Genomic DNA, 21,743 nt, shown 5'->3' with positions numbered 1-21,743 from the left:
GCACGTTTAACTCATCAAAGGTGCGCATTGGGTTAATATGCCTGCTGCAAAGAAGGTGTATCATGCATATCAGACAACAATATTTATGTGCATAACTCTGGGTTACTGCTTTTGTCAGAGATTTTTTTGTTACTATGCAATTCATAAATGACAATCTTAATCTAGCACATTGATCCATGAACTGCCATAAAAGAGCAGCATGCAAGCTGCATTGTACAGTTTAGAAAGAGGTTTTCCCCCCAGACTTTCATTATCCTGATGTTGCTAAAAAAAAAAAAAGGTCTGTTTGGGTAGAAATACATTCTTATTATTTAAATCAACCCTAACCACTGTTATGTTTTAAATCCTAAGTGTGTGCTTCTCCAGTCCTAGCACTCCTTAAAAGTGCTTACCAGTACTTATGGCATGTGAATCCTACACCTTATAGTCCACTTTCCCTTATTTCACATTTTCTATACACTAATTTACACATGTATGACTCATTGTCTCGGTATGTGTGTGTGATGTAAAGTGCTCCGACACCCTACACTGGTATAAGAGGTATTATAAAACAAATAAAATACATGTAAGAGAGGGGCTGTGGAGAGACGAGAGGCTCCGTTGGAGGGTGCCAGTGAGGGAATCATTGAAGAGCCCCAACAAAAATTGTTGTATCCTGGTCCATAGTAAAGTCATCATTTACTATGCTTTAAAAGCTAATACAACTGAATATATAATGAAAAGTGTTGTAGAATGCACCATTTTTTCCAAATTAAATGGAGGGTAGAACTTCCCAAAATCCTCCCACTCCATCCATCCATCCATCCATCCATCCCCTCCACTCCACTCCACTCCACTCCACTCCACTCCACTCCACTCCATCCATCCATCCTCCACTCCATCCATCCATCCCCCACTCCATCCATTCATCCCCTCCACTCCATCCATCCATCCATCCATTCATCCCCCACTCCATCGCTATCATCTTGCAAATCATCTTTATACACCAATACAGACTTTGCTAAAAATGTAATGCAACACATTGTCATATACAATCCCAATAACTCAAACTTTAATGCTGCGAGGCCTATTGCATTGCAAATGCTCGTCTTATAGGGAGGTCAAGAAGGGCTGGAGGCCTGTAGTTTGGGGAAAGCCCCCAGGCCTGATGGCGTCCCAATAGATATTTTCAGAGGAAAGGTAGATCTATGGACGCCGTTATTGACAAATGTTATGAATAGCATCACCCGGGTTACCCCCCCCCCCCCCACCCCCATCATGGTCCTCAGGAGTGATTGCCCCGATCCACAAAAAGGGAGATCGGTCTATAATTATTAGGATTAGCCCTATCTCCCTGTTGGACACAACTTCAAAGTAAATGGGCTGACTTTTATTGTCAAGGTTAGAGAAATGGGGAAGGGGCAACAACATTCTTATCCAAGCCCAATATGGATTCCAGCAGGGGAGGGGTACTATAGATCAAGCCCGAAACTTAGCCTTGATGATAGATAAGTACACTAGTATAAAGAAAGGAAAATTATATATGGCGTTCATGGACCCGAGCGCAGCTTTTGACTGCGTGGTCCATGACAAGCTTTGGAGTATAATGCTGTTGATGGGGGTTGACTTGGCCATATTGAACTTCATAAGGCAGCTATATGCCAATGCAACAGTTTCGGTTCGCTACACAAAAAATGGAGAGAGCATAAGCCCATTTAAAATTGGTAGGGGGGTGCGGCAGGGATGCGTGTTGGCTCCTTTTCTCTTCTCTCTGTATACACTAATGGAGTAGAGCAAGCACTTTTAGCGGTTACTGATGATGTCCCCAGATTTGGTAATCGTAGTATTCCCATACTGGTGTATGCAGATGACGCCATATTGATCGCACGGATGGGGTTGGGGCTACATGATTGATTACGGAATATGTCTCTTTAATGGGCGCCCTCCAGATGAAAGTCTATCACACAAAGTTGTTTGTAATTGTGGCAGGGGTGGGGAAAAGAGATAAAACCCCAAGTTTTCATGCGGAGGGGAATAAAATCGAAGTGGTAGAGTCCTTCCCGTACCTGGGTATCCTCTTTGATAAAGACCTCTCTTGGAAAAAACTTGTGGAAGGCAGAAAGAGGGTCATGGAGAGGGGCATCACCGCATTGAAATCTCTTGCTAAAAACTGGGGGCCAAACCACTGCCTACTATTAAGAATATTTATCAGGCCCTTGTAAAAGCATCTGTATGTAGGGGGGTGGCATACCCTACTGCATTGCAGATAGATGAGAACAAATATTTTAAATCCGTAGTAGGTCTCCCTCCATCCTTCGCAAATTGTATACTACATATAGAGCTAGATATCCCATACATCGCTGAACAGATTAAAGTGGCGCCATTACTCCTGTGGTTCTCAATATGGAGGAGGGAATCTGTACCGCTCAGGCAGCTAATAATTAAGAGCTGCCTAGACATGGACCACTGGAAGTGATCTAGGTGGCTGAGTTATGTGGAGTACAGTTTCAAAGAAATTGGGCTCCCGGAACTTTTAAATGATCGGTTTGCATTTAAGGGGTTATCCAAACAGAAGGTAACTGATGGGTTTCCTGAACGGCGGAATATAAGAGGTCTAAAACTGATGTGGGGAAACACGCTCTGCGGTTATACCAAGGAAATACACCTGTGATAGAGGGAGGGTTTTCGTACCTAGCAATAGCAAATATCCCACAGCATAGATACATTTTGTTAAAATCTTTTAGCATTAATGATTTGAGCGTTTTACCGTGTGACAATGTATCAACTTAATCTGAGATACATCTAATCCTTTTCTGTTCATTATATAAAAAGGAAAGGAAAGCCTACCTGATGCCGATTTTAAACAAGACGAGGTTTACACAATGTCGGGTGGCTTTATAGTTTTAAAAATCTTTACCAGACCAGTTTGTTTGTTTCTCAATGGCCTCTTTCTTATGGGCTTGTCTGAAGAAGAGAAAGGGGTTGGTTACGAGATCTGTGAGATGTATTCTGAACAGTAATTGATCTCGTCTTTTTTTTTAGTATTTTATAATTATGTGTTAATATGATTGGTTTTTAATGATGAAATTGGGATGTGTATGTATTGATTATTTTATGATCATTTAAAATTTTGATTGAATAAAGAGTTTTCATGATGATGAGTATTAGCCTTGGACTAAGTCTTACGAAGACTCACTGGTCATATGAAGAATCAGACATTTCTGGCTTTATACATCAACACTCTTAATTAGTTAAATAGAGTGTTCACATAAGCTTTAGCCCTCTCTATATCAAACTAGCTTGAGCTATCTATACCAAACTATATGTACCCAAACCTATGTAACTGTATGTTTTCCCCCTCCTTTCTCAATCAAATGTTAGGTTATGCGCATTTGTAAAGCGTACTATCACCCGCCAGGGTATTCTGGAGCTGACCAGATGAGTTTCTAGCCTTAAATAGGGCAAGCTGCTGAGCTGTTCAGCTTTTTGTGGAGTTCAAGAAGTGAGGAGGAGACTTTGGAGTGTAGTGAAATGTTTTTCCCCGCTGCAGGAGGTCATGCAGGAGAAGGTCCAATCTCCAAATCTAGTGCTGAGTTTGCATGGGATGTGTGCAAGTAGGAGTCCGGCTGAGCAAAGGTGTCTGGAGGTCTCCTCATCTTTTTCCTTCTTAACTGTTTTTGTGTCCTCTGTATACCGGCATAGTATTTATCTAACATAATCTAAACACAATTCAATATCCTATTTCGTCTGAGTACGTTTAAATAGGTTTACTCCTTTTACATGATGCATCTAATCAAAAGAACTCTTGGAAATGTGCATGTGGTTACATCCAATATGTTACGTATACAAGAGGATTTGACTATTCGTGTGTCATCAAGTTTTTTTAGCCCAAAACCTTGTTGAAGGAGAGAAATGCGTGGGATTTTGGAGGACATGGTGGTTATAAGGAATCGTCACAGGTACGGAGTGAGAAAAGGGTTTCCTCTCATGAGGTCTGCAACAAGTAAAATCAGTTGCCATGGCTCTTATTTTTAAATTAATTCAAGAGAGTTTGCAACAAAGTTTCTAGGTTGTTTTCATTGTTGTTTAGATGAGTGAAGATAGTACCACTGCTGTGTGTACTGTAACCTTCTCAATTTTTTATGTACGTGTCAGGGATGCTTATGTTGTACCTCTTCTGTATTTGTGAGACAACCATGACTTGCTGTTACGATGCTTTTGATAGAACCTTGCTACTTGTGTTGTAACTGCTTTTGGTATGAAAACTTGCAATTCTGCTGCCTTAAGGACACTATGTGACTGCCCATTACATCTGCTCAAGAGAGTAAAAGAGAAATCTTTGAAACAGAGGCTTTGGAAGTACTGGAACTCTACATTTTAATTCCCCGACCGGAGATAAGCAATAGCTGTCAGACTACTTTCCGACAGGGAAGAGAGTGGGCCAAGCTAATTAATAATAAGCTATATTTGACACCCCCTAACCAAAATCTGTTTGTTCCATCTAGCTCCATCGAGAAAGATTATCAGGAATACTGCAATTTTATTGACAGATCCCTGGATAAGTTAGTCCCTATTAAGAGACTTAAAAACAGGAAGAAAGCCTCTTCTCCATGGTTTAGTGAGGAATTGAAAGCTTTACGTTTTAGTTGTAAGATGGCGGAGAGAAAATGGAGGAGAAACTATGCGGATATAGATAGAATGGAACTAAAATTAGCTCAGGCCTGCTACAAGGAAAGCATACTAAGGCCAAAGCAGATTTCTTCGCCAACTCTATTCTGCATGTTTCGAACTGCACCAAAGCATTGTTTAGCATTGTGAAGAATCTCCCACATCCAACTTGTACAAGTAACAAGGTGGTTGCTTCACCGAAACTCTGCGATTCGATCGCGGCACATTTTGTGGAAAAAGTCAGTAAGATTGTGGGCGAATTAGGCCCCAATAATAATAACAACTGGGTTAACCGGATCGGAAGATCAGGAGAAGAACCTATAGCAGTCACCGGTTTGGAAAACTTCCAGGTTCCATCTGAGGACCAGTTTAATGAGTTGGCCCTGATCATTACATCTGGCTCCGCCCAGGACCCCTTGCCCCATAGAATTTGGAAAACATCTGGCAAGGAGAACCTCCCTTGGTTGGGTCTAATTTGCATCCAATCTTTAGAAGAGGGAGTGGTCCCGGAAATAGGGAACAAAGAGATAATCACTCCACTGCTGAAGAAACCCTCCCTTGATCCCCTGGTTCCAGCCAATTTTAGGCCAATATCTCTCCTATCCTACCCGATTAAAATCTTGGAAAAAATAGTCAGTAAAACCCTGTCTGGATACCTGGAGGACAACCTCCTACTAGACAAGGATCAATTTGGCTTCCGCCCGGGCCACAGTACTGAGACTGCCTTGGTCACTGTTATGGACAATCTTCGGATGCGAGCAGACAAGGGAGAATCTTCTGTTTTAGTATTACTTGATATGTCGGCCGCATTCGACACGGTGAACCATACAGTACTGTTGGAGAGATTAAAAACGGGGATAAAAGGATGTGCCTTGCAATGGTTAAGTTCCTACCTAACCGGAAGGCAACAGATAGTGTCACTGCCTCCTTATGAGGCGAGCCAGTCTCTAGTTGCGCACGGGGTTCCGTAGGGATCAGCGATCAGCCCCATCCTCAAATATCTATCTGCATCCCCTACTCTCTTTGATCAAGTCCTTCGATATCGACCTGGCAAACTACGTGGACGAAACCCAATTGGTGTTTTCCCTGAAAGGGAAAGGGGCGGTATCGATGGACAAGTTTCAAAAGTGTATGCGCAAGACAGCAGGCTGGCTCAGGCAGAATTGTCTACAAATTAATGGGGGCAAAACAGAGGTGTTTTTCTGTCCATCTTCTAGTGTGCACCAATTGCTAATGCCGGACTTCAAGCTCACCCCAGAGGACGACCCCTTGATTCCGGCCAAAACTGTGCGTAACCTGGGGTTACAACTGGAGGGTAGTCTCCAGATGGAATCCCAGGTTAACAAAACAACCAACGTATGCTTCGTGTTGTTGCGAATGCTACGACAGATCATCCCGCTCCTGCCCAAGGACACTGATTCCCTTGTGGTACAGAGTGTAATTCTCAGTAGACTGGACTACTGTAATGCTCTTTATTTGGGAGCACCACAGTACATCATACATAGATTACAGAGAGTCCAGTCTATGGCAGCTAAATTGGCTCTGAATAGGCAACGTAGGACCTCTATGACCGCAGCCCTGAGAGATCTACATTGGTTGCCTATTGAAGAGAGGATCCGTTTCAAGTCCCTATGTATCGTGTACAAAGCGGCACATGGCATGGGCCCTATTCCACTACGGGAAAGATTCTCCTGGTACAATCCGGAAAGGCAGCTCCACTCTTACAGTGTAAACCTGGTAAAGACCATCGACTTTAAGAGAGTCAGGATGGGTGGTAGAGCCTTTGGCGTGGCTGCGGCTCAACTCTGGAAAGATCTTCCCCAGTCCATTAGACAGTCCCACACGCTAATTGGTTTTAGAAAGCTGGTGAAAACCTGGCTATTCCCGAGGGTGATATCTAGCTCCCCCGCTGTAATGATGAACTGGTTCAACTGTAATACCAACTGAAGTTCAAGCGCCAGAATACCCGTCGGGTGACAGCGCTATACAAATGCTAGATACAATACAATACTCAGGTGTTCTTGTACTGTCCAACTACAAGTAAAGTATGCCCTTTAAAAACATCAGAATTGTACCATCCAAATTACAGCATCCCCACTAAATACAGTTTAAATACTCCACTAAGAGTATAACTGCCCTCCTTGGAAGTCCGTTTGAAGATACACAGGGGGGACCTGGTAACCCTCAGATTCTAGGTCTATTACATATGTATTTCTATAATAATTCTACTGGGAATGTAACAACAAGCATTTGCAATGCAATAGGTCTCGCATTAGGAAAGTTTGAGCTATTGGTATTGTAAATGACAAATATTTTATTTATGTGTTGGTTTTGAAAATAGCTAAATTAATAGCTTTGTCATTTACAATGCCAATAGTTTTAACTTTCGCAATTTTTCATGCAATATGTGTTGTATTTACGTGACTTAGATGTATTGATATTACAAATAACAAAGTTACCTTCTTCCACAAAGTCCAGTTGTTCAGGGGTGTCGCCGTGCACTGCCCTGCCTTCATGTTCAGAGTCATATTCAAAGCTTTCTTCTTCATGCACGGGTTCCACAGAGGACATTGTAAAATGCAAGAACTGCTAGTGAAATGGAGGAGAGGCCAGGGGCCCTACATCGTGGTGCCTAATCGGAAGCCGCCCCCCTCGGGGAGAGCACCGGCACCCCGGGACCTCGCGTACCCCACGGAGCGGACGCTGCTGTGCCTGGAAGCAGTTATACCATACCAAGATGCAACCAGGATTAAAAGCACTTTTCTCCTCTCGAGATAAGTGACAGATGACAGCTAAGCATGATTCCATTTAAGCGATCCCATCTCTCTAATTTTTAAAGAGTTCACAGCATATTTTGAAAAGCATATCTGCACAACTACAACTGCATGCACAGAGTACACATACAAAAATCACAAAAGGTGAAAAATGCGTAAAAGCTGGGGGAGGAGGTTTGCCGTGCTATGCATTTAAAAACGGAAGTAGTTACTAATTCTGATTTTTTTTGGATTTTTTTTTTAAATAGACACCACACAGTGGGTACTGTTCAACCCGAGTGTTGATAAAATGCTGGTCTTGTTTTGAGAAGACATAACCCGCGTTTTTCCCGGGGCAGGTTTGTATCGCTGCTGCTGCCCACGTGTGCCTGCTTCCGCCTGTCTGTTCCCATCACTTGTTCTTTACAAAGACTGCTGAGATATGCCTGTTGGCCATGTTTGTCACAAGCTCATGTGAAACAGGAACTATACGTACGTTGTCGGTGTTCTCTTTCTGGTATAAGAAAGAAAATAAGCTGCGCTTTCACGTGGCCATATCAGCGCTACATGCGCCCTGTTCGCCGTTTGAATTCCTAAGGCACGCACCCGTGCCAAACAATTTCCTTTGGCTTGAAATTGTAAATTGCACTACCAGACTGTATGGAATGTGCCAAACTCACAAACAGCCGCTTTACACATCAGCCCCGGAGCCCTTTAAGCATGCCGAAGCCACAGAAAGGTGAAACCCCGAAAATTCACATGTCTACAAGTTACAGGGGGGAGGAGCCGTCAAGGCGTGCATGGCAGCGTGGATGTGCCAGGCACTGCACAGATGTAGGCTAACCCCAAGGGTAGCGCCTCAAATACACTCAGACAGCAGAGCACGCCCAGGAAGGCCGGCGGAAGTAGGAAAGCAAGCACGAGTTAAATGTCAGGCACCCGTGGCCCAGACAAGGCAACCAAAAACACTGCAGCACTGCACGCAAATCCCACCAACAAATGGGGCTTTGGAGCCAGAATTAATACCAACAATCTGTGTCTTGCAACATTAATGTATAATTGTTGCATTCGCCGTTTGCAGAGGCTTTGAGCAACTAGGGTTTCAAATAACGGAGCAAAGCAGAGCAAATGTGTAACAAATCACCAATTTTGCACATTAAATACAAGTTGTGCTATCCAAAGAGCACGTTTTTTTTAACGTTTTCGTCACAAACCTTCCACAAATCTTTTCCATCTATCACCCCTCCTCCCCTACACACTCGCTCTTCACATTTCTGCTTAAAGGTACAAGACAGGAGCTTAGCGCCTCCTTACCCAGATAGCGTCGCATGTCTAAGAGGAGCTGCGGCGGTCCACCGTTGAGCTGGAAGAAAAGCGAGCCCAGGCAGAAGAGCAGTAGGGTTCCCATGCAGAAGCCATAATCCCGGAGCGAGAACTGCAGGCACGCCGCGGAGAGCCAGCCCTTCCTGGCTGCCCCGTGCTGTTGGTGCCGGTGGTGGTGGTGCGGGGCATGTTCCTTGTGGTTGCTGCTGCTGCCTCCGCCGCTTTTACTGCTCGAGTTGCTGCTCTTCATTATATCTCGTCCTGGCACAGACCGGCAGGAAGAGGGCATCGATCCGCCTGCGAAAGCACAGAGCCCCCGTCCTGCTCATTGGAAAAGTTGGGCAGGCTGGTTCTTAGGAGACTTTCGTGCCCATGGTCCGCGCGCCAGGGCTCTCGGCTCGCCCCTGCAGCCTCTCACCCACAGGCAGGGCGGAAGTCAGGCAGCCCTCCTCGAGACAGAGGCGGGGCCTGACCAGAAGCAGGAAGTTGAGCGCGACCGGAGCTTCCCAGGAGGCAGGCTGCAGTGGCTGGCGCAAGGCTCCGGGACAGAGAGAGGAGAGCCCTGCGTGCAGCCGGCGTCCGCCCGGGAAGCCAAGGAGCGGAGTGCCAGTGTCCCTGTGCCCGTTGACGCCAGAGGGAGCAGCCCCGGAGCGGGACCTGACTGGGCACGTTGTCTCCCTGGAAGAGTCCTGCGGAGTAGAAGTCCCGGTGAGTGGGGCTCCGTGCTTGCGTTTCTGGCGACAGAAGGTACTCGGAGCATGTTGAGGGCTGCGGGGGCCATGGTATTTGGAGTCCCCAGTGTGGGACTCCAACGATAGTGCCTGCATCGCTCCAGAGCCCACGAGGCTCCCCAGGGGCACTGGCTCGAAAGCGAAACTGACGATGCACACACAGCAAGTAGCTAGGAGCGCGCTCCCGCGGTGAAATCCGACAATGTACAGGCGCACGTCTGGCTGCTGTCCACATTCCCAAATACGGGTAACATTAGGTCTGAAGCAGACACCTTCAATGCTCACGCATTGAGGGTAGGTCTGCTCGACCTAAAAAGGATTTTTTTAAACAAGAAATGATATGGTACAGAGTCCAAGTATCCCCCTTAACAGATTGCATGGTGATTTGCTACAACACATCATTTAGTCAAAACACACTATATTGAGTAATTGTAAAGCAACATTATATGCGGGTGTTCCAAAGGGTATTGAATTCTCAGGCAGAATTATTCTGGAATTATATATACTCCTTAGAAGTCTGAACTGTAACACTGAAGCATTACATTCCTACTGAGAATAAAGCATGCACTGAACCATTAAGGAGTTACTAGCCTTCCTAAGAAGTAGCCTAATGGATCAAATAAAAACGAAATTGCCAGGCTGAGAAGTTGCACTCATCACATATTAAAGCTACAGCCTCCAATCCCCCGCTAAGAAGTACTTCTTCTGCACTTTTTAGGTCTCGCTGAATCAGCGCATGCGTTGCACTGCGAGACATTTAGTAGGTGAGTTTTCAAAGTGCTACCCCACACTTTGGCTGGCCTAGCGCTTGCGTTCACGCGCGCAACTTCCATATGTCTTTCACGGGTCATTAAATGCTCCACTCAGCCGCAAGTCTTGTGGCTCTTGCCTTGTCTGCTTTTGACCCTCACGCGCGCACCACTCGGCCGCAACTCTTGTGTGCTTTTGGCGCAGTTGTGTCATTGTGTATTTATCTGCGACACCATTCATTTTGTACTTTTCAGCTCCTGTCTTCCTCATCATTGTGTTTCCTCTTTTGTTATACAATGTGTTCGTGCTGCTGCGCGCACGTCCCTGAACCCGCCTGACCTGTCGCAGCCAGGGATTCCCCGGTCGTGCACCAGCGGAGCCCCGTCGGCTTCCTGTCTCTCGTCCGTCCTGTAGGCGGGGACTTTATATGGAGACTGACATGTGAGATAACCAGACATTCCTACTGCCAGGAGCGGCCTTTCCCCAGACATCTCAGGGTGAGTGGCACTGTCTCCATGATAAACGCGAACACAGCACAGAGGAACCATTCTAGACATTTTGCAGCCTTGCGCAGTAAGAAGGGCTGACGCATGCGGCTTTCAGACATGTGCGTGAAGAGACGAGGTCCCTGCCATCCTCCAGGCATGGGCACTGCGGCACAACCTGAAAGAGAGGACACTGCCACCCACCCTGAATGTTAAGGGGAACTGTCACGCACACTTGTTGCAAAATCACCAACACAGATCCTGTTGTTCAATAGACAATCACCCACTGAGATAGAATACCCCTAAACACCAACGTGGACAAAGCAGTGCTAGTCACCCTGCAGGCAAAAGCACAACCATCCACCCACCTTGAAGGCAATAGAAGGGGCACCTCAACTGAAGATTTCTTATATCTCCATTCAAATTAAGGGCAAGAGCAAGACCAGCCAATGGGGAACACAGCTGATCACCCTGGATTAAGGTACAATGTCACATGCATTGCAGGAAAGCATGTGACAACCACCTTGCAGGAAAGAACCCTGTCACTCACCACGTAAACTAAAGTACTGTGCATAGCCTGCCGGCAACAGTACACTGCCAAGCACTCCAGGAGAGAGGTAATGCCACCCAACCTACCGGCAAAGGTTATGCCACAACCCCAGCAGTTAGGACACACAGGCAATGGCATGCCACCTGCCATGCAGACACATTACCTAGTATTCACCCTGCATTCAAGTAAACTGCCACCCACCCTGGTCTCACCAGCACAGCCATTCACCATTCCATAAGGAGCATTTCTACCCCCAGTGCATTGAACAACACCTCCATCTATCCAGATGAAAAGAGCACTGCCTCCCAAACTGCAGGGGGAAGATCTAGCAACCACCCTTTCGTAAGCAATAGCCCTACACCCTGTACACAAGGGTACTGACAACAACCTTGCAATAAAAAGCACCATTTATTGAAGAGCACAGTCACCCACACTACACTGAGAACCATTGACTGCCACAGGGTACACAAGGACGCTTCAGCTCACCCTGCACACAAAGACATTATACCAACCTGAATGAAAGGTCATTGCCTTTCACCTTGTAGGAAAGAACATTGTTACCCACAATACATACAAGGTGACTCCAACCCACCTTTCAGGACCCCCCCGCCCCCAACCTATACTGATGGCAGGAGTCCTTTGTACAGCCTCTCTGGGCATGCAAGAGCAATGGCACCCTCAAACTCGACCAAAGCAGTATGAACCAGCTGACTAAGACACTGCTACCCACTAAGCAGCTAGTGACATGTCCACCCTACAGACGAAGGACTGACTGACCACTGAGTTTACAAGGGAGTGTGCTGACATTCACCCTGCAGGAAGGAGTACTGCCACCCATGTTCTAGCAACACGTTATTGCAACTACATGCAAAGGTAATGACATTATCCTTCATAAGAGCAGGCTGCTAGCGCGCGCACGCTTGCACCACTCCCGGGCTCACCTCCGTGCTTGTGCTTAAATGCGGTACTACAGCCCTGCATGCGTCGAATTGCTTTACTGTTGAAAAACGTTTTTCTGTTGCAGTGCTGACAATAGTTCATCGTTGTCTCAGCTGAATGCATAGTACGCAAATATATTTTTTGAACCTGCTCTCAAATAGTGCTAGCTACCGCAAATTTCCTTATTCGTAGAACAAACAATAACTCAATCTTAGTACTCAGAGTACGCACCTTGGGGAAATGAAAGAAGTGTTGGACCACAAACGTGCAACGTGGTAACCCAGGATTGTACTATGTTCCCAGAATAACGTTTAAAGAAAGAAATCAGGAAACCGTCCTGTTTAAAATAAACAGCAATGTTTGTAAAATATTAATTGGAAATTCAAATATTTTGCTGTTGTCTAAAAAAAGTTTGGTGGCACCATTACTTTAAAGATTTGAAGATAACTTCTGCCCTAGACTCGGGAACTGTTCTGAAGTAAGACCCTGTCACAGCATTAGACCAATATTCCAGCCGTCCCTTGGTGGATTCCACTCTCTGTTCTTCCACGCATTCTTTCTGCAAGCGGCAAAAGTTGATTTATTTTAGGACCTTGACACAGTATAAACATAGACTCGAGGAGCAGCGGAGCGAGTCGTGCGGTACATCTTGTTGAGAAAAATACGTCCAAGACACGAGGTGCAGTGCACACATATGCTTGTATGTGCACAGGGAGAGGGGAAAATATGTTGAAATCAGAATGTCACGACAAAGGAGTTGTGGACTTCTAATCTGGAGGTCACACTGTCCAGTTTTTATCATTGTCTGTTAGGAGTTTATAAAGCTCTAAACTGTGCCTAGGCCACTTCAGAGCCTTAATACCAGGCACGTTTTCTCAACTATACGTTTATGGCCTTAGGGCCAGAGCTGCCTACTTTGGAGCTGGAGAAGCAGGTTCGAGTCTCCACGTCGGCTCAGCTTCATGTGATTCTAGGCAAATCACTTTATCTCCCCGTGCCTACCAAATAATGAATGTGTCCTTGTGTAACGTAACTGGTGCTCAGATACCTTCGGGTCGAAATCGCGCTATATAAATCTGCAACAACAAGCACTGGCGTTGCCAATAGGTCTCGCAGTAGGAAAGTTGGAGCTATTGGTTTTGTAAATGACATTTTATATTTATATATCGTTATTGGCATTGTCAATAACAATATATAAATATAAAATGTCATTTACAAAACCAATAGGTCCAACTTTCCAAATGCGAAACCTATTGGCAACGCCAGTGCTTGTTTTCTTTGCTTAACGACTTCAGTCTGCCCTCCCCCACGTCTTTAAGAGAAGCAGCCAACCGTCAATGGAAAACGTGTGGGGACGGAGAGAGAGAACTCTATATATTTTTTTTAGTACCTGGGTCAAATATACAGCACTTCTATTTACATGTCCTGGCTCAATCCTGAGACTAGGCTGGGAAGCTCTTATTTGCAGAGAGGGGAGACTGCTCCCGCTGCTGCAGGCATTTCGAGGAGGTAGGCAGGGTCACTGCGGGCTATTTTTTTTATTCACGGTGGGTAGCAGGGGGGCTTTACTGTTGCACAATTGATGGCCTGAGTCACCTACTTGGCCTGTTAGTGACACTGGTGCATGAGGCATTGGCAGTCCTCCCTCGAGCCTCAGGCCATGCTGAGCTGGAGTCGCTGTTGTGGTGGGAGAGGCACTGCAATGCCGGTGTGGGCTTCCTTCAACTTCAACTGTGGGCAACTTGTCTTTCATCTGCAGTTCATCCAGTCAATGCCGTTTGGTGGTGTCGCTTCAAACAGGGGCTGCAGCAGCCTTCTTTTTATTGCAGGCCATGCCTTTCCTTGTGGGCGCTTCTCCTCGTAGCTGAAGGGTAGATGCGCGATGTCAGCAGATGGTGAGTGGAAGTCGCTCTGTAATGGGCGTGTGCATAGCGGCGTCAGTCCAGTCTATGTGCTTAATTTTTTACTTTCAGGGAACTGCGCTGTTCTTCTCACCTCTCTGTGATGCCTGTCCACACTCCCCTCTCACAGTGGGGGACTGGTGCAGCTTGTCCTTTGGTGGGTGCCATCTCTTCTCCCAAGCAGGCACCTTATTTGTGGGAGTGGGGGGCTTATTCAATATTGTTGCGGCACACCTCAAACATCGAGGGTGCCCTCTGTCGCTGCTGCACTCTCCCTGTCTGGATTCTCTTGCTGCCGGACCAGTTAGCACTACTGCTTCAGGGGCCTTATCGGTGGATGCAGTTGGGTTTGTTGGGTGGCCGTGCCCTGTCAGCCTCGGTTGCCATCAAGTTGCCAGCAGATGTTGCTGTTGGTGGTTGTTGATGTACAACGAAGCCACAGTTGTGGCTTATTTAGCTTAAGCAGCTGACAGGCACTGATAAAGATAGACAACGAGAGCTTAAGAAAGAAGGTTTAGAGGGAAGGTGGGCAGAAAGCCTGCATTCCTACTTTTAACAAGAGCGGCCGGGAAACTGAAAGTACGGCCGGCCAGCCATGAATAATTAGGGGAGGAGAAGCCGCAGAGCACACGCTGGGAGAAGCCCTTTGATGTGGTGGCGGCCGTGAAAAAATGCAATTAGGAGGGAGGGAGGGAGGCTGATGCGCGTGCTTGTTTGGTCACGTGATTCACGTGCCTATTGGGGCCTCCGGCAATGTGCAGCGTGGTTCCAGTGGCACAGTGAACACGGGCCGGCATCTGGGCATAGCGGTGCACTTAGGGACTCACAATAAAGATTACAAGGAGTTTTGGATAGAACGTTTAATTAATCTAAGCCAGTGGTAATTACCACACATTTGTGGTGAAGACAATGTCCAGCTAATGAGGTCAGAATATATTGCACCCCGGGGAGTGAGTGACCAGCATCTTTCTGCTTACTCCCTGGGACACAGTAAAGTAGAGTAGATTGCCATCATCAATGCAGCGACTCCCAGAATTCAAGAGTATGCGCTGCAGGTGACACAAAGTCCTTGCGACAGAACAAAGTATAACCCACTGAGCTATCCTACTCGGACTGTTGTTTGTGATACGTGAGCTAAGCACACACCTCTGCAATAGACGCGTGAACAACTTTAACCTCTCATACAATAACTGCCCCCTATGATGAGCATAGAACATACAGAACTCTCCAGCAGGAACATTTGAGCTATATTCTAAGTATTCACATTTGCTAAGCCCTGATCTCAGGAATTCTCTGCACTCAACGAGGTATTAGGGAGCGCAGAAGATGTGTAGTGGCCGTACAGAAACAGAGGCACAATATTCTATCCACGTACTGCTAAAGAGCAAAAACCAAGCACAGTAAAAAACAAAATAAACACAAAAGCATCCCAGTGGCAGGAAATTGTGTTTTATGCAATGTGTGATTGTGGCCCACTGTTATTACGGCTCTGCTTCATCTCATATCAAACTCTCTTTTTGTCAAACAGAAATTGCATAAAATAAAGAGGAGGGGCAGAAGAAAAGGTCAAAGTGAATGGGGTACGGGTGGTGGGAGGAAACTGCTGGGAGGGAGATACAACCGCAACGTGGGCCTGGACTCCGGGTCGTGCTGTGCAGAGTCCGGGCCCGAGGGAGCAGAGGGGCCCCAGCAGGACCCATGGCCCCAGGGCTCGGACGGCGGTCTGCAGCATGTCTAGGAGACAGGAGACAGGCACAGGGACCCACATGGACAACAACGGCCCGAGACAGACGCTGCGCCACTGTCTGGTTGTGGTTGGCCGTCCCTAGAAGTGCTCATCTCAGTCAGTCTTCTAGAGCTATGTGCCAGGAGCGTTAGGTGTTTCGGAGTGCGATGTGTCCTGGGTGTGTCGAAGGGGCTCCCTTTCATTATCCTGCTCCTCCTCCTCGTCATGTGCCTCTAGGTCCCTTAGGGCTTGTACTAACACCTCCCATGCCGTCGCTGCAGCTAATGCTTTGTCGCCTATGCGCCATCTGATACCTAAGGGAGCTTTCGCAGGCAGCCCATTTCAGGAATTCATTCATGCAACGTCTGTACGAAGGCCCAGCTCTTGCCTTCTAATGTAGAGTTATTTCGCGTTTGGCTATTATAAGGCCCATGTCAATAAATTTGCTGGTGTTCTTGTGTTTGGGGGTGTGAGGGAACCAATGGAGGACACTGACAGCCATGTCAAACTGCAACTGTCTCCCAGTCACCTCGTTCAGCGCTTCACCTATCTCCTTCCAATAGTCTCCCAGCATTGGACAAGTCCACAGCATGTGGTCCAGTTCCACTGCCTCTCTAGTGCCATCTAGGGCACACTGCGTCATTCACTCCAAAATATTTACAAATTTTTCCCGGTGTTAAATACGTTCTATGTAGTATGAACAAGTGTACTAGTTGGAAGCGTGCGTTCCTAGTACTCTTGCGGGCTCGTCGCATTATCTGCGCCCAAGCTGTCTCTGGTATCTCTTTTCCTATATCTGCTTCCCATTTACCATAAGTTATCCTCATATGAGGTCTGGCAACAAATAAGCATTTATCAGCATGAATACAATTGGTACAATCCCTCACAAATTTATCAATTTCACGGTCAATACTAGGCCGCCAAATTTTTTTTTTTTACTGTTACTTTGGTTCTCAATATGCCAAATGGTGGCAGGGAAGCAAACCACTTTTATATTTTATCACGGAATACAAGATTATCTGTCTTTTGTGGCTGAGCCCTCACATCGCTTTGTATTGATTCGATTAAGACTAGGAACAGTACATCACTTAGTCGCTTTCCCCACAATTAAAAGGTGTTCTACTATTCCTTGCCCCTGTGATGAGCTATTAAAACAAAGCACAATGTACTTTATGCTCTTCTGTAATTTGTATCTGTATTTTAGAAGTTATTACTTGAAACCACTTTTTATAACATTCAATGTGAGAACAATCCATGCTGCTATGAAATTACTTGTTACTCTTAATGATCCTGGGAAATGCTTCTATGTTGCATTATATATTCAAAAAGCAATTAATGTAAGGAAGGGTATTGTGCCCGATATTTGATAATATATATATATATATAATGAACTGAACTGATATGCCAAAATGACCCTCATGAGCTAAATTAATAACTGTTTTACGCAAAGAAAATGGGGGAATCACTTGTTCTCCTCTTAAAAGCGTACCATTGTCATCTGTACGTTCAGCTCTCACCTCACACAATAATCGAATGGATTAAGTAAAATTACACTTGTTAGGCCATTTACTATTAATATACCTCAACACTTCTTGTAAACAGTTATAATTTCTGCACTGAGTTCCACTAATCCACTTTGAAAGCAGGCACAACGCCGTCATGCACGAATGCGACATAGAACTCATTTAAAATGTCATCCTCGCATTCTTCCAAATGAATACGCATTCTAGAAAGGAAGTTGGCCATAACATTATCCTTGCCAGGAACATATAATCCGGTGCAATGGCAGCACACGTCCTCCCATCCCTGCTTCCTCCACTAACTGCCCCACTCCCCAGCATCTTCTAACAGCATTCTAATCATTACATGTACTACAGTCAGGGGCGGATTGGCAAGGCGAGCATTCGGGAATGGGCCGAAGGGCCGGTGCCTCAGTGCCCTCTGTGGGCCGTTTTTTCTCTCCCCTGTCCCAGTCCACAGAGAGTGGACTAGGAATGGGGAGAAAAAAAAACCGGCCCACAGAGTGCACGGAGACAGAGACACAGAAAATGAAAGCAGCCTCGCTGTGCGGCCAGACAGCGATTGTCAGCTGTGGGCTCTCCTTCACCCCTGCCCTGCCAAGCAATCAAGCTGAGGCTGGGGAGGGGTGATTGTTTGCAATAATCGGCCTCCCTGGGGGCCTGGTGTTTCTCAGGCCTTTGAGCCATTTTCACCTCGGCCCCCTGGCGCCCATGCAGCCCAGAAACGGTGTTAGTCTTAACACCTCGCCCACAGCCCTTCACATTCAGGGCATAGTGGGCGAGGAAGAATGGGTTTTGCTGTGGGGGCCTGGTGATGTTTGGAATTTTTTTGTTTTATTTATTTATTTATGCGATTTTATATAGCGCAGACTTTACCCGAAGGTGTCAGAGCGCTTCACACTAGGAACAGCAATAATACATGAGGAGAAAATTATAAGTGGACAAATTACAAAAGCAAACGTTAAGTTACATGAATTAAAAGTGACAATAGTGAGCAACCAAAATACAAGAGGAGCAAACGATACATTACAGGAGGAAAAAGAGATATGTGTGCAGGGTACAAAAGCGAACAAAATACAAGTAGAGGTATAATACTGCAATTAATGGCAGACACTCCAGCACAAGAACAAACGTTACGTAGGCAATGGTGGCACTTGTGCAAGCATCTGAAGCAAACAAAAAGTGAGAGGTAGCAAACAGTGTGTTACAAGAGAAAAGTGACTTGTGCAAGTTACAAAAGGGTACCATACACAGGTACAATGGTAATACTACAGTAAATGGTAAATACTCAAACTGCCAGAACACACTGGGAAGGCACTTCCCATGCACCAGCTTCACCTCAGCCTCCCCCCTGGCTACCTGGCTACCTTGGATGACCCAGAAAGCTGCGTTTTGTGCTCCCCTGCGAAGACATTTTCCCAAGGCCTGGAGGGTTGATTAATTTACTAATTGCAGGGGCCTTACCTCTGTTCATGTGCTCCTGAGCTGAAGGTCTGGGGAGGGCTGAGTAGGTTAGTAATAGCAGGGGCTTTGCTGCTTTTCAGGTGCTCCTGTGCTGGAGGGCTGGAATAATTTTGTGACAAAAAGGGGCCTTGCTATTTTTTTAGTTGCTCAGCATGTAGGCCATTGTCACCTTGGCCCTGTGTCGTGTGCAAGAACAGTATCCTCCCACTTTCATTCCTTGTCTGTGCAAATGGTGTTTAATGAAAGGGCACGCCCCTTGAATGTGGGCCACGCCCCTTAAATATGGGCCACGCCTCTTGAATGTGGCCCACTTTTTTCGTCAGTGCCCGGGCCAAATTGTGATCCCAATCCGACCCTGACTACAGTCTACATTCTACAATCCAATTACAACACCAGTGTGCTAAACTCGAGGAGTAGAATTACATGTCAAGAGGTTAAGATGGTGTTGCGGAAATTGGATGGCTCACCATGGCTTGGACTGAAAAGCTCTATGAAGTGCTCTATCTGTATGTTTGATGTAAACGTTTATGTTGGTTTGTCGACTGTTATATTACTGTATAAGAAGGTAAAACTAAGTAACATGTTCATTATAAAACAAATAGTTGGAAAACCTAGCATAAAAATACCTTTCTACTGAAGTCCAGGCTGCTAAAGATATACTTATGAATTATTTTAAATTGGCAATTGAAGGCAACGATCAGAGAGTTGCCCACATTGTGGACTTAATAAGAATTAATGAGAGGAAATATTTGAAGGTTTTAGTGCGGTCTACGAGGGAATTGGGCTTTATGACAAACAGCAAAAGATGTGTGTGCGGCAAAGATTTGTGAAGAACATTTTAAAGGCTAATTTCAAACTGCGGTAAAGAGTGTGCAACACGAAATGAAACAGGTGTTGCTTACTGGATTCTTTATAAAAAGTTCTAGTATGGACATTTGAATAAGTATTCATAGGAAATAGTCTAAAAAATACTTTTATTTCTAGGCTATACTGACTTTTCATATGCAACTTGTTTTGCATACTGGAAAGGGCAAACCTACATTTAAAAATGGATAGGTTTTAATAAGAATAACTTGTTGAGACCACCATCTCCTACAGCGGCACTGTCAAAGCTTGTCTTGTATATATTTCACAATTTCTGAATCAGAAAGCTTACAATAGAAATGTCACAATACGTGGGGAAAAAACAATGAAGCACCGCGATGGCAGCAATACAACCTGATACAAGTAACCAATTATCAGGCATAAAACCCTAACAAGTGACAAAGCATCATGACGAGGTGCCTCTTTTGAGGATACCGAACATTTCAGGACTTCATTCTTGAGGACACCACACTAAATGCCATAAACAGGAAGCAGGCACAGAGTGGATGCGTTTCCTTACCATGATGCACGTTGTGCGGGTGCTTCTCTGCTGCAGGGAAGTGGCGGACGCAGAACACCTCACACGTGTGTATGAGGAGGAGCAGGAGGGGTACAGGACAGCTCCTGGACAGGGATCGCAACCTCATCTCTCCAGTCAACTGATGGATGCAGTGCAACAGGTCCGCACAGCAGTGATCACTTCCCAACCCAGGAAGCAGCTCAGTGACGCCAGGCGTCATGTGACGTGAAATCAGGCTAGCGCACGCGCAGGGTAACTCTACCCCAGCGCCTGTTCTACCCCGCCCCTCCCGAGACAGAAGTCTGTTTCAGAGCTTGTCTCTGCGCCTGAAGATGGGAGTATGGTCGGAGGGCCGAGACTGCGAAGAGACAGTAAAGGCGTTGGTAAGGCATCGTAGAAACGGGGACGAGCTGATGAAGGTAGACGTGCAATGGTGAGGAGTCATGGTGCCACTGTGGGGGATTGAGAAAACGTTCAATTCAAATTGCCTCTCGTTTGGAGACCGCCACTCAATTACATGGTGGTTACATACATTCTACTGTAAATCTTCCGTTCCCCATCTCAGAAAAGTGTTTCTAAAAACAGCAGTCTGAACGAAAACGTAGTTTGTTTTCAGCGTTCTCACCCAGATGATTTAAATCCCGAGGCGAAAAGACAACTACAAAAATGAATGTGACCGTTATAATTTGTGCTCATGTAAAGGGCTACAATACCTTCGGGTCGAGTACTCGCTATATAAAACCGAAAACGACAAACTTTTTAAGTGGGGGTGGTTAACGGTATAGTGAGGGCGTGACAATCTTCAGGGCTGAGTCAAACTTACATGCGGAGATTTTCAACACTTCTATTACAGCACGAAATGAGATTTCAATATTCTCAACGAAAAGCGGCTAATACTGTGCTAATAACATTGGTCTCAGCATAACAAGATTTAACCACTTTTATCGTTGGTTTAGGGGTCTCGCCAAAGTAATTTTAGTGGACTGAATAACGTTGCATTAGTATGTCACACATTAAGGTATCACATCTGGCAGGCTGTGGAATTCTGGGTTCTAGTTTCCAGAATACTGAGTAGCTTATGCTGGAAGCTATAACACTCTTCCATTTCTAACAGTCTCCCCCTATTCCATTTTAAAGGAGCAACGTGTACTTCTAAATTCTAAATTGATACTTGTATAGCGCACTACTCACCCGCAAGGGTCTCAAGGCGCTTGTACGAATACCGCTGTGGAACCCATCCTGGCTTTCCCTGTGAGGCGTCCACTCCTGGGCACCCCCAAGGTGGAGGCCAGGCATCCTTAGCGTTGTGGGGGCCGTTGTGGAGATTAAGAAAGCTATTGCCCAGAGTTGCAGAGTGGGACTCCATGATTGGAATAGGCACCGAGGCGAGAATTATCAGGTCCGTGGAATTTTTAAGCCCAAGACCCGCCGAGACGGGGAATTGAACCCTGGTCCCGGGCTAGACCTCTGCATCAGGGTCTGCTGCTCTAATCATTGAGCCACAATACGTGGGTGTTCTTCATCTACTCAAGTTTTGTAAACGTGGCATAAAATAGAGTGTTGGTAGGCA

The 21,743-nt window shown here is 45.9% G+C and overlaps 1 protein-coding gene across 1 annotated transcript in view; it reads right to left on the bottom strand.

Annotated features, from left to right (window-relative positions):
• Positions 1–20,394, bottom strand: part of ADAM17 (ADAM metallopeptidase domain 17) — a 648,967-nt gene extending 628,573 nt beyond the window's left edge. The window contains exon 1 of the mRNA XM_086926360.1: positions 20,174–20,394. Coding sequence (XP_086782486.1) covers positions 20,174–20,393 — 220 coding nt within the window. The 5' untranslated portion in view covers position 20,394. The remainder of the gene's footprint in view (positions 1–20,173) is intronic.
• Between the last annotated feature and the right edge of the window lie 1,349 nt (positions 20,395–21,743).

Source organism: Lissotriton vulgaris, chromosome 6, assembly GCF_964263255.1.
Source record: "Lissotriton vulgaris chromosome 6, aLisVul1.2, whole genome shotgun sequence".
Classification (NCBI taxonomy): domain Eukaryota; kingdom Metazoa; phylum Chordata; class Amphibia; order Caudata; family Salamandridae; genus Lissotriton; species Lissotriton vulgaris.
This window is presented reverse-complemented; position numbering and strand designations above follow the sequence as displayed.